The 13,498-nt window shown below is 41.1% G+C and overlaps 1 protein-coding gene across 3 annotated transcripts in view; it reads right to left on the bottom strand.

The window, feature by feature from the left end:
- hdac4 (histone deacetylase 4) overlaps positions 1 to 13,498 on the bottom strand; it is a 132,059-nt gene that overhangs the window by 60,363 nt on the left and 58,198 nt on the right. Inside the window, exons 1-2 of one of the 3 annotated variants that reach the window (XM_044216060.1) lie at positions 3,918 to 3,996; positions 3,758 to 3,820 (exon numbers count right to left, since the gene is read on the bottom strand). The exons of the other annotated variants lie outside the window; for them this stretch is intronic. Of the exons in view, the coding sequence (XP_044071995.1) occupies positions 3,758 to 3,761 (4 nt within the window). The 5' untranslated portion in view covers positions 3,762 to 3,820; positions 3,918 to 3,996. Of the gene's footprint in view, positions 1 to 3,757; positions 3,821 to 3,917; positions 3,997 to 13,498 lie in introns of those variants that run through there. 3 annotated transcript variants of the gene reach the window in all.

The following is a 13,498-nucleotide window of genomic DNA, read 5'->3' as shown; positions in this document are numbered from 1 at the left end:
ATTGTGCCTCCTTGTACAGTGGCTTGTATTTGAGGAAAAAAATTAAACTCATATTTTCACAGCAGACAGATCAGTAAGCTAGCTAATAAAAAGAGATCAAACACATTTACAAAGAGGGTGATATGCAGTATCATGATTCATAAGACAAACAGGTCTGAGGGAGTGCCTCTTCCAGCTAAAGACACCAAAACTACTCACTGCCCTTGTGTCTGTGATAAGAGGTGGCCTGAGCACATGGAAGTGCATTCGTAACCTCATGCCAAAATGGTTACCAAAACAGTCACCTATCTGAATAAACAACCTAAGCTGCAGCACTACACCCACCTAGATGGAAACAGTTTTGACTGGAGCCATGCATTTATTAAACTGGCACAACCAGCACAAAAAAGTACACAGCGTCTGTGTCTACACAAAAAGTCACCTTTTTTGTATGTACATTTGTATTGTGTTTCCATGTGCAGTATAATGTACACGTTGTTTTGTGTTTTATTATATCTTCTGGAAGTATTGATGTAAGCTGTGTGTGTATATGAAGGGGGCAGCAACTGTGCCCAAACAAAGTTTCTCCTTTGGAAACCATAAAGTAAATTCAAATCTTGAATTTCTACCTGTATGTTTTATTCTGTTAACATGACTGGTTACTTACAGACCATTGATCAATGGCCGGCTGTAAGGCTGAAGCAAGGCAGAAAAAACAAAACAAATTACAGCCACTTATCCTCAAGCTGAGGGGCTACAAGTGCAGGCGGCACAGAGGGAGAGAGATGGAGAGGAAGAGGGAGGTGGTGTAAACACTGCTCAGACCAGATACTCAGAGGCTAACCACACTGGATGGCACATCGGCATCGTACTGAGTGCCATAGCCATCTGCAGATTGTGCTACACACACAGAGGTATTTAGGAAGCTTTTGATAACCTTGATGTGTTTGTGTGTCACACTACAGCCTGTTCCTGATCCACACACACTTGTTTTCAATTACCAGTCAAAAAGAGGGAAGCCTTTAGATCAAAGATTTTAGGGTGTAGAGTTCTTTTAGACTCTGCAAAATCAGTGCAGGATATGAGATGTGGAGATACATGATTCTTCAGAATCAACATTTAGCAAAACCTGCTGTTGTAACTTGATTAGGTATTGTTTCTAAACTGTACAAGGCTGCAACTGAATTTTTACACTGAACAGATCCCAATTAGTTAGACAGTTGTGCTCTGGATAATTTTACGGGTGTTTTAAAGTGCTGTTTGATACCATGACAGAAACAAGCCCTCTGAATAATAATCCTCAGAAGCATGTTTACAGTAAACAAAGCTTTGTGAACGGCAGCAGACTAACGGGCGACATATAGCACCCAGCAGGGTGCAGGCACCTGTGAAGTAATTAGCCCAGCTTACAAGGATGGCTCTCTGTGAATGTGGCATGGGGTAATGGTGCTGAGCCAACGAGAGGAGAGGCGGATGCACAAGCTGACTAACATTGACAGCACCGGACATGATAATGCAGACATTCCTGCAGGCATAGGTGAGCAGGTCACAATACAAGCTGACATTTTAAGCAACATAAGTGATTTTTGTCCAAATGAATACAATATGTGTAGAGACTAGAAAAGAGTAAACTACACAAAATCACATCTTCATTTTCTTACATCACTGTCACATGAAAACTTTGCAAGTCTAAAATGTCAGTAAATAAAAATCCCATTTTTCTATGACTGACTAGGTAATTTATAAATGTATACAGTAGGTTCTAAATGTGTTGTAAATGTGTAGCAGCCTAAGGACCATTAAAGCTATGAAGGACCATTAAGGCCATGAAGGACCATTAAAGCTATGAGGGGCGGAAGTAAGATAAACTCCGTTGATTTCCAGACAGGAAATTGTGTTTACTTTGTGAAATCCAATGGAGTTGTGAGGTTTTCCCTGCTACAGGCGAGATTATGTAAAATCTGGCTGAACACACCAAAAACACTGACACAAACATGGCTGGTGAAATGTCAGCCTGTGCCTCCTCTTCTGTGTCCCTCATCTATTCATCCATCACTCTCTTTCTCTGACTCGGCCCCTCCCTCCTCTCAGGCCCCTCTCCCGTGATCAGTCGAAGATCATGGATCACACAGAGGGAGTTGTTTATAGACCAGGATTCCCATGGGAGCTCCTCGCCCCACTGGGCATCTATGCACTCAGACAAAAACCCCATGCATGTTTACTCATAGTTTATGAGAAACTGAGTGCGCACGCTCATTTAAAATTCTAAAATAGTCAGCACAGTGTGTGTGATAAAAACAAAGCTATGCACAAAAATATATACAAGTGACAACAGCGTAATGCTTGCAGATTAAGAATGAATAGTAATTGCTGACATAGTGTTACCCAGCCGTGAGCCCCCCCACACACACAGGTGCTAGCAGAGGAGGGAGGCATGGCGACTGGTGGGATTGTGGCCAGCAATTGGTTGGACAGGGGAGGAGGGGTGAGGCTAGAGATGGAGGAAGGACCAGTGATGGTGGGCAACTAACACATGGCCTGCATGTGCATTCAGCTCAACGCTTGACTGTCAAGTCTGGGATGGGTGTGCACGCATGTTGATATACGGCATTGCATGTCCCTGGAGCGTGGTAGTTTGTTGTACTGTATGTCACCGCCTCTTTGTTTTCCTCTCTCCACCTCTCTCTGACAGCTAGTCACTGCTCACAGACTGACTCCACTGGGTTAAAGCAACTGAAAGCAACTAATCAAGTCATTTAAAACATCTTTTAGGGATAGTGTGTTTTCAGGTGGGTATAAAGAGATAAACAACACCATAACCGGCCTTTTGCAACTAGCCTATCTACTAGCTCTGTCACAGCGCTGTGATTTTAAACCTTAACTGTCAGTGCTGAAGTGAACTGGGATACAGGCATACAGTACGGACACCGCACATAAACCACGACAGAGAGACAAGAAGCCACATGGTCACACTTCATGTGCACTAGCCACCAACCAAAATACAAACCAAACTCTTATCATTACATGATGCAAGAACAGAAAATGTAATCTAGCACGGAAATCTAATCCAGAAAAAAAAGCTTTTACTCTTACATGAGCTCACAAGCGTCTCACATTTTTGCGTTTTGGTAAGAACGCACATTTGAACATTTGCATTTCAGGTGCTGAGCAATTAACAGTGAAAATTTGTTCTGCAAAACTGATGATTCTTTCATTGAAATCCCCCATTGTGTTTAAAAACACAAACTTTCATACATATTCCCGCACACACACACACACACACACACACACACACATAAACACAAACACACGCATGTGCACAATAGGCTGTGGGGAGGAACAGACGCAGCCACTGCCATCTGCTCCATTCAGTTAAAGGCTGCACTGAGTGGTGCTGAGCAATAGTCTGCATACATCAGTACCATTCAATAAACACTGCCACTACTCAAAGCTGCACACCCACACAGCAAATGAACATGTACACACAAACATGCACTCTCTCCTCAAGTGAACACACATACACATTAACATATCCATAGGCTCAGTGAGTTTATATAAACACATGCATGCCTCGGGATCACACACATACACACCAAGTAAACATAATACAACAATGTACAACTGATCAGCTCACACATTTGCACTAAATAAACTAATCTTTTACACACCAAAAAACACACAATAAATTATAAACCAACTAAAACTGAGAATTTCAAAAAGCACATCAACACACGCTATCCAAACAAACTGATCTGTGCATAACAACAAGAGCTCTTACCCATCAGTTGTGTTGTGCTGTCCGGTGGTTGCGCGTTTGTGTGTGTAGTGCAGTGTACAGTATCTGAGAGAGAGAGAGAGAGAGAAAGTGTGTCTGTCGCCGGAAAGTCCGAATCTGAGCAGAGTCAGTCCACTGCAGCGCGAAAAGACAGCAGACCAACCTGGTTTTCGTAGTGAGAACGGATCTCTCTCCCTCCCTGTCTTTCACACTCTCCGTCTCTCACTCTACCGCTTCTCTCTGTTTCTCTCACTGACGTGCTTTGCTCTGCCCTCCGGCTGCCACTCTCTCTCCCTCCCTCTGTTCCCCTCCCACTCTCTCTCTCTCTTGCTCACTCTCTCAGTGACATCAGAGGGCAGTCTCAGGCATGTTGAGCATTCTATGGGAGTCTCTCTCTCCCTGCTAACACACCGACCAGGAGAGAGGCAAAGGGTGTCAGATTGTGACCACATTCTCATTTGACTAGAGAAACGCTGTGCTTTTATGAACCTACTCTGCTTCTTTTTTTTTTTTGACTTAACAGAGATAGATGCTGTTGTTGCTCACATTTCATGATGTGTGTTACTTGTTACACACACACATTTCTGGATCCTCTCCATCTAAAACCCTCCTACACACCAGCAGCCCAACAGAACAGACAGTTTGTGTAAAGTTGGCTTGATGATAATGGTTGCTGCTTGGCCTTGCAACTGGAACACTTTACCACCACTGAAGACATACACACGTCAGAGACGTCTCTGTCCACTGGACACACAGTAGATGATGCTTACAGCTAGGGCTTGGTATCCAATCTCAATACTTTCTGAGTACTGTATGTTTACAATTTTTGCATGGATGCTTTGTCGGGTCTTGTTTACATTTATAAACAGATATTTCATGATTTAAGTCCTAACTTTATAAATTATGTGCCTCTGAAGGGCGAGGTGTATTACAAAAAAAGGTTGTGACTGGGGAAAGGAAGCCTCAAATGACCATCATAAAATGACTATAAAAGAAATATCTACAGAGCTGCATTCAAGCAACATTTAAAATTATAAAAGCAAAAAGTAATTCTTAGAAATTAAATGAGAACAATAAAGAGAGAGAGAGAGAGAGACAAGCTGAATCAGAGCAGAGACAGATTTATACAGGGAGGCCTGAAAAGTGTGTTGCAGATGAGTGATGAGGTTTGGACTGAAGGATAATGAGGAGCAATTAGGATGGTTGAAGGGCCGCCTATCGAGTGGCATCAGAGTCCACTAACAACAAGTGCTCCTCTGGGGGCGACACCTGACATATGTCTTCTGCCTTATCAATGGGCAGTTTGATACTCAGCCAACAGTAGTGAATGGAAACAGACAGGATGAGACTGACTGCAGTATAAATAGTTCTTTACTTGGTGAATGTGTAATTGTATAAAAATTACCACATTTGGGCCAGTCCTCATTTGCAAAAGTGGCTACTTTATAATCCTCATTCAATCATACATAGTCAGACTGGAGAAGTGACAGGATACCGGTGGTGAGTTGAACCTGATGGTGCTGGCAGCAAAGACTCAAAGGGCACTCTGCAGCACAACGTGGGAAAGTTTCATTTTGTCGCACACAGGAGCGACCACCAATAGTACTTGTTTGAATTCCAATGAAAACAGAAGCACAGAGTTGTTTTCTATTGCTCTTCACTATGCAAGAAGCTCTAAACAAAATTAAGCAAAAACTGATCCTAGCAATTCTCTACTTTAACGAGATGTTGTTCAGAACACACCAACCCAATCGGATTGGAATATAAAAATGACGCGCTCAACACACCCAGAAGCTGCAGGCTCAGGAGAGTCAAAAGACAGTTTGCCACTTTTGAATGTGTGTGTGTGAACAAGGTGTAAGCACCAAAAGCACAGTAAAATAAAAGCATGTGGGGGTGTCCTCAGACCAGCACTGGACACACACAACAACTGGACATGGACAAATCAATGCCACATTTACTTTCATGTGACACGGATCAATACCTAAAATTATGTGCAACACAATAACCCTAGAGCCAAGTGCATTTCTATGGAGTTGGTCAATAATCAAGTTTCTCCCCTTGCCACTACCATATATTTAGAGATATATTTAGGGATTTTTAACCAAATTATGTCTGAATATTTTACAAAGAGCTGATAGTTAAAGGACCTGCACACCCAGACAGGTGTTTGCACTTATTCTGACTAATAAGACCTCTGCTTAGGTTGAAGGTGGGTGGAGCTATGCTGGGAATGATGTGATGTCACCAAACTGTATGAACTAATAAGAATGATTAAGGTGTAATTTGATCCACCCTATCAGGTAAAACAAAAGGTAGGTGAAAACACCTGTGTGGGTGGCTATAGGTGTGTTGAGACTATAAGGTGAGGCTTATTTATCTAGTTTCAGTTTCATTTGAAGTCAGACAGTATGAGGCACAGTGTAATCCTCTTTCTATTGATCCCCTGCTTTCACTTACCTTAGTTTTGATTGAACTGATAACATGGAACAGAAATTCATTGGTTTCCATCTAAAACATAGCAATGTACCCAGTTTTCTCTTAATTCCTTACCTCAATAAAGATAACTGGGTTGCTTGCTAATGTGATGTTTAAGAAATTGTTTACTTTAGAAACCCAACAATAATCACGTTATCTAAGTTCATGTAAATGTAGATTTTTTGCACAAATCTTCTCATCTAATTTGCGTGTGTTTCTGCATACATGTGTGTGTGGTGGTTTATGTGCCTGTTTGCAGGAGCTATTTTTGAAGTTCAGAGTAGAATCCAGGAAGCCAAGTTTTGTTTGATCAGACAACACACCCACACACCTGGCTGCAATAAAGCTCCATGTTATCAGCTTGTTGTATGGTGTTGACGTCAAAGGCTTAGCTAAGCTTCATGCAGCCATGACACTGATAACAGCAAATGCTACCAAGTCCAAACCACAATGTAATACACACACAAACACCTTTTTCCTTTTTAGAACAGGGACAATCACCATCGGGGAGGGTACTGACCAGACTGTGAAACTGAGCAGAAGGGCACCACATAAACTTTGCAGTAAAAATCAATGTATTGAGTATGGATATTAGGCTAGATGGTGAGTACCATGGTCAAAGATCTGTGGCGGCGAGCCGGCAGCTTGGCAAACAAAAATGAACAGCGGGACGCATGTGTACAGCTTCAGAAAATGTTTTTTTGGCCATGATCTAGCATACAAAAAAAAGGTATAAAATTCTACAAAACCCGTTGAAGACTGCCAGTACATTATTAGGCATGGGAGCCTGTTTAGATGAACTGCATATTACACGAGCAATCAAAGTTACTTTGTTAATAAATATATGCATGAATGAGATCCAGTGCAATGTAGTGTACACTTTAACTCACAACAAATAAAATTGTTTCAAGACAAAGAAAACACTGACAAGAATGTCAAGCATCTGAAAATCTGTAATGAATTGTTAAAACTTTTTTCCATGTTGTGTTGTGGTTAAAAATGTTTTCGTTAGCCAATGCGTTTTGCTGCTGTTCGTTTTTGTCTTAAAAGTAATATTGTATGGACATAATCCAAACTTGTTGTATGTTGCTTTGTTAGATGGTAGTCAAACCAGCTGTGATACATTCTTCAGACCAGCCAATCAGGGGCTGGTCTGCTTTCCTGGAAGTCCTAGAGTCACAGTTCTTGTCTTGAGTTTGTGGTCCTAGACAAATCAAAGCCCAAATTATATCCACAATGACGTAGCTGTGAGGGATATATTTTATCACCTGTCCATGATCACAACATGACGACAAGCATGCGATTACACAGTGCAGTCCGCACGTTATTTTCTATGCACTAAATAACATATATACAGAGCCACGTGCCAGGACGTGGAGCATATAAGGGACTTAATGAGTAGGGTTTTCATATAATGTGCGCACATTATATGAAAACAACATGTATGAATGAAAGCATGAGTATGAAACCTTGTGTGTAGGCCGGTACGTGAATTAAAGATAAGGCAATGACTGTCCGAGATAAATAGCTCGTGTAGCTATCTGCATCAGAGTCAGCGTGCGCGCGTGTGTTAAATAATGCATGTGGCATAATGATTGCAAGGCATGCTGAAATACACAGTGTGGCAGCCAGGCAGACAGGACTGATGAATAAGTAATGGACGTCGTCCGCCTCGTAATGTACACACGTGCACGCACACACACACACACACACACGCATGCATGGATGCAAACCATAACCACAAGCTCGTTCATGCTCAGGAGAGGGAAAAAAAGATAGCAACTCTTATTTTTGTACCTTCTTATGCTCTTGTCTTCCCCCTCCTCTCCACAGTGACAGGGGGGTTTGTGGGAGGAGGGTTGCTTTTTTCATCCATCTCCCCTGAGAACCCCAGACCCGACTCCAAATATGTGAGATACTGTGTCGTTTATTATTGATTTGGGTTATTTATAATACACACTCTCACTCTCTCTGCAACCCCCCTTTAGATCACACACTCTCTCTCTCTGCCTCCAGTCCTACTGATTAGTATCTTTGGGAACCTCAAAATACTGATACTAAATCTGAAATTTCTGTTAAAAAAAAATCATTACACTTTCTAAAATAAACCTTTTCCAATACTTTTTCTTTGTCAAATAAAAAGCACAGATTTTGGCAATGCCATACATTTATATCAACAATCAGAACATGCTCAGTTGACGCAGAAAATGAGAACCTTTCAGTACCCTCTTATGCCTTATTTTAATACTGATATAAAACACTGCTGAAGTGTAAAGAAAGTATTATTTTGTGCCAAAAGCCTGTACTTTTCTCCCTCGCATATTCTGCCACTTCTCTTTCTCAGCCAATACTTGAGGTTATTAAAAAAATATTTTAAAAGGCTTAACAGATCAGCACAAGTAGAAAGTCCTGAGCTATCAGCTGTGTTATCGGTCAGTGTTTTCAGCTGTCATTGGTCTGTTTTTGCGTAGCTAACAAATGCTCTCAATTTCTTTAAATACGTTAATAATAATAAAAAAAACAAATATAGGCAAGCAGACTCATATTAAATAGATAAACAAGCAGAGCTTTATTCCATTGTAGTGAAGCAGCTACAGTACAGAACCTAGAACCAAGATGCTGTCCCACTGGGCTGTAGACTGTTTCTTAATAGAGTTGTCGGATATGATGATATATACAGTGAAACCTGTAGAGATTTTGCAATGCTGTCTACAGAAGGAGCAATAACTTTAACATCTCTGGACAAAAGAGACCGTTTGTGACAGATTGCTTATTCTAAGCACTTCAACCAAAGAGTGATTGTTTCTACTTTGTTTTATCTGAATAGAAGGCCTGAAGAGATTAAATTATCCAGTAAAAGATTAGTAGAAGTAGAGATTAGAAGAAAGTCAGAAAAAATAAAAGAGAATTTTGTTTAGCAGAAATAATGTTTTTTTTCCACCCAGGTTTGGAACTGCTGGCAATGCAACATTGCCATTGCTGTCAATGTTGCAAATAAAAGGGAAGGACTGCTTTATGGCAATAATGACTTAACTGAATTGTGAAAGTACCTTAATTTGTTGGGTATTTAATTTACTGGATTAGCCAAAAATAAATAATCCCATCTGGTTGTTTGGTGTATAAAGTGATTCGCTATTTAAATTACAGAGTCAACTATATCACAGTATACGTGTGTCTCTCTATCATGACATAAATATGGTGATAAAGATTTTAACCATGTTGCTAATCCTCCACGCTAAACAGTAGCATACAAAAATGGACACAAACAAAAATGGATAAGGTATGTTGCTTTGGGTGTTTTCAAACCTGCGCTGTTTGGTCTCCTTGAATTGTACTCCGGTTTGTTTAGACCCTTGGCACGATTCGTCTGAGCAGGTCACAGCAATTACCCGAAACCCTTTGGAGGAAGTGGTCTGTGCCCTTTGGGCAGATAGGACGTTCTTCAGGACCTTCTTCCTGTGTTTACTTTCTCACTCCCGCCCCCAGACACATCTAACCAATGAGCTGAGCAATCGTTCTCACATGGCTTTTAATGACGCATTTTGTTTGCTTGAATTTTTTTCTGTGTGAAAAGAAACCAAACCAAGGGGAAAACGCAACATCCACAGATTCGGACCGGAGCAAACAAACTATAGATTTGCTAACGCCCTCCTTCCATCTCTTGCTTTTGCATATAAGCATAACAAAGGGCAAATAACAACTTTATGCAGCTAAATACAAAACTCATTTCATTTGATCTGTTTCATAACTGGCAAGAAAATTCTGCTGTACAAACCTACATGCGCGCGCGCGCACACACACACACACACACACACATAATCCTCCGATGAAGTTTACCTCAGGTTGCCAATAAAATACCACATAACAAAAATACACAAAAATACCCATAACAAGAATCAACTTCTGAGGAAGGAACTGCCGAAGACCTCAAAACATCAAGGCTTCAAAACAGCTTCTTAAAAACCAGACGAGGTAAGACAAAGAGATGTTTTGAGCTCTTGGCTGCAATGGGGAGCTCCGTTCATTCATATTTTACGCCCTCTCCTTCTGTCTCAATGGTAATGCCTTCCCAATCTTCGAGTTTGCAGCAGACAGAGAGCCATTAGCTATCAGCGATGCTAAACTGAACTTAAGAGAGATGTCAGCTTACCACACTGATCCCTGTGCACTTTAAATCACATGGGTCACAGGAATGCCCATGCATTGAAGCTAGACCCACAAACTCTTAATGGACAGTGTAGAGTATAGCAACCTGCCTAAAATGGGCCTTATGAATATGTCTAAGGGATGTAAACAGACCTAGAGGTAGTAAAGACGGTTACAGATATAAATGGACGACCACATCGAAAAGAAAGATGAGTTCAGGTATAAGCCATGGCAGAAAAAGAACAAGGATTCATACTGTGAGAAAAAACATGTTCTGCTTCATCCATGCGTAGATCTGGTGAAAGTTATGTGAAGGAGCTTGGCATTTGTCCAATTTCTTTCATTTAAACAATGGTCTGTGTTTGATGACATATATACATGTGGAGGCTTGTTTATTGTGTTTATCAGTAATTGAAGGGGAGACAGTCTATTCTTGAACTTATATTTCAAGTTATGCAAATGCCCAAGTCTCTTCTCAATGCCTTCTTGCAAGTTCACCCCACCCCATGGTCTATTTCTTCTCTTAAACGAGTTTGTGGTAAAATATAGTCGATCACTGACGACCATGCTGTAGCCATTAGGCTGTGGGCTTGGCTCCTCTTCCCGGACAAGGTAAGGCCAGCCTCTGGTCATGGTGGTGTTGTTGGCCAGAAGCTAGAAAACGCCTTGCAAGTGCGAAGCAAAGGTCTGAACCCTGGAGTGGTCATCCATAATAGATAGCTTCCAGAGAACTCCTCTGGATTCATATGGTCCTGCTAGGGGGCTTTTAAAAGCCTTTACAAAACACACCTCTGCATTAACAAGTGAGTTTAAGAGGAAGTGAATGGGCAAAGCATGGCCGGAATCGAATGTACATAATATCCATCTTTACATCTGCACATAAATAGACACACTGTAAATTAACAAATTGTACAACTTCGGGATACTTAGCTTTAAATATCAAACTGTAAACAATACAGAAACTACATCACCATCTGATATGTGGCACCCCATGCTAGCTCTAATGAGAATGATAATGTGACTTATTACTGAGCATGGCAGCCAAGGTGCCACAGAGGAGATGCAGCATTGTTTGCAGGTAGTTGTGAGACAGGAGTGGATAGCACAAATACATTCACTTGAATTAACTGTTCATGTTAACTTGGTTAGCAACCAAGTCCGCAAGTAGTCAGTATCAACAAGCTTCGAGCCCCATCTATTTCCTGAAGACAAGCGTTTCTGTTTTCCACTTTCTGGTGTGACCAGGCACATAGAGAGATATATTCCAAAACTTCACCTATTTGATGTTATCCTTACCTAATTTACCTAATTATTTGGTGGCTTGTTTGCCACTAGTTATTGCAGCTGACAATATGCTAACATTTAACCTATACACTGATTACTTGGAATGATAACAATAGCTTTGATAGTTGGATACACAAAGACAAATTCAGACTGATGACTGATATCCATCTGTACTGTCTGAGAGCAAAAATTGACAATCAATTTTAAAAGAGTTTGTATTTATTCAAACAGACACTAACAAACACAACCTCACTCTCCAGACGTCTAGGTCTCCGAAAGCCCAGCCAGCCAACTCCTCAAAACACACCAGGACGTATGCAAAATTCATGACATGGCAACATGGTAAAATCTTTTTACAACATCCACATAAACACAAACTCTCTCTCTCACACACATAGTCCAACCTGCTATAGCTGTCAGGATAACAGCACTGATGCAGACAAAGTAGGTTAAGGCATTGCCTGTTCTGCTGGAAGACAAAAACAAGTCTGGCTCTGAGCTCTCTGCCATACTTTCTTAGACCTGAATGTGAAGAGTATGCATGTGAGTGTGTGTGTGTGTGTGTGTGTGTGTGTGTGTGTGTGTGTCTCTCTCTCTCTCTTCAACAGGGTTGACATGAAGGCCACAACCTCAGGCTATGTCTGTAGATATAATTAGGCACTGGTACACTGTCTTGTATTCCCTTTATAATGCCAATCTTTCTCTCAGGATCAAATCTGATTTCACCTCTGCTCTTAGCTCATAGCTTTAGATTTGCTTTAGCATGCTGCCTTAAACCTATTGCTTCAGTACATTGTAAATGCTGTGAACTTAATAGCTTCAGTTTTTGCTCCAAATGGAGGAAAATAATTCTGAAACTGTTAGGTGCAAGAGAAATAAAAAGACAGATTCAAGGAGATGAGATGAAGCAAAATACAGGAGATTATATTTCAGTTCATCAGAAGTTCAAGATAACCATTTAGAAACATCCCTTGGGCAAAGAGTTTGACGTGGTTGTTAGTGTGTGTGTGTGTGTGTGTGTGTGTGTGTGTGTGTGTGTGTGTGTGTGTGTGTGTGTGTGTGTGTGTGTGAGCCTGATGGTGGAGCAGAAAAGAAGCAGCTGCCCACCGACTTCTGCCTACACCAAACTGGCACCAGGCAAGGGAATCCATGCCAGGTCAGGGAGTGTGTGGGGGTGGTAGGGGGCTTTGGGGGCCCATCTGGGGAACTGGCACCAGGGCCCGAGGGCTGTGTGGGATCCCTGGTGAGCATGTGTATACAAAACAGGTTGTCTTACATTAGGAAAAGTGGCAAGTCAAGCAGGTGCTGATTGTGTCGGACACTGTTGGGGTGCAGGATTAAAATTCACTACAAGGTTACAATCTTTTGAATCTTGAATCAAGACTACAATCTGATAGAAGGGTAAATAATTTAATTTGATTTGGTGATGATATTTAATGCTTCAGTGCTCTATACTTACACTTTAATGTTGGAATATGAGAACTTGTCACAGCTTTAAAGCTGAATAAGTGATGAATTGAATGATTGCGCAGGAGATTGGTATATTTTAATTGAACTATGATTAAAAATAACTTAATGTTTTGACTCAACATAGATACTACTTTTTCTGGGGGGAAAGTCTCTCTTCCCCATGAGATTTTGAGCATCAACTGCAGCAAAAGCAAAACAGACAGACTGTTTACAGAAAAGAAAAAAGATAAGCAGATGACATGCGGATGAAAATGAGGTTGATACAGATCAAATGGTCTGCCAAACTCCCGAATTTTTTTTTTGGGGGGCATGTTCCTTTACATTAAGGGAGCAAACACACATATTTACAAAGTCAGGTTTAAGGTC

This window comes from Siniperca chuatsi, linkage group LG12 (genome assembly GCF_020085105.1).
Source record: "Siniperca chuatsi isolate FFG_IHB_CAS linkage group LG12, ASM2008510v1, whole genome shotgun sequence".
Lineage (NCBI taxonomy): Eukaryota > Metazoa > Chordata > Actinopteri > Centrarchiformes > Sinipercidae > Siniperca > Siniperca chuatsi.
The sequence above is the reverse complement of the archived record's forward strand: the minus strand, read 5'-3'. Positions and strand labels throughout refer to the sequence as shown.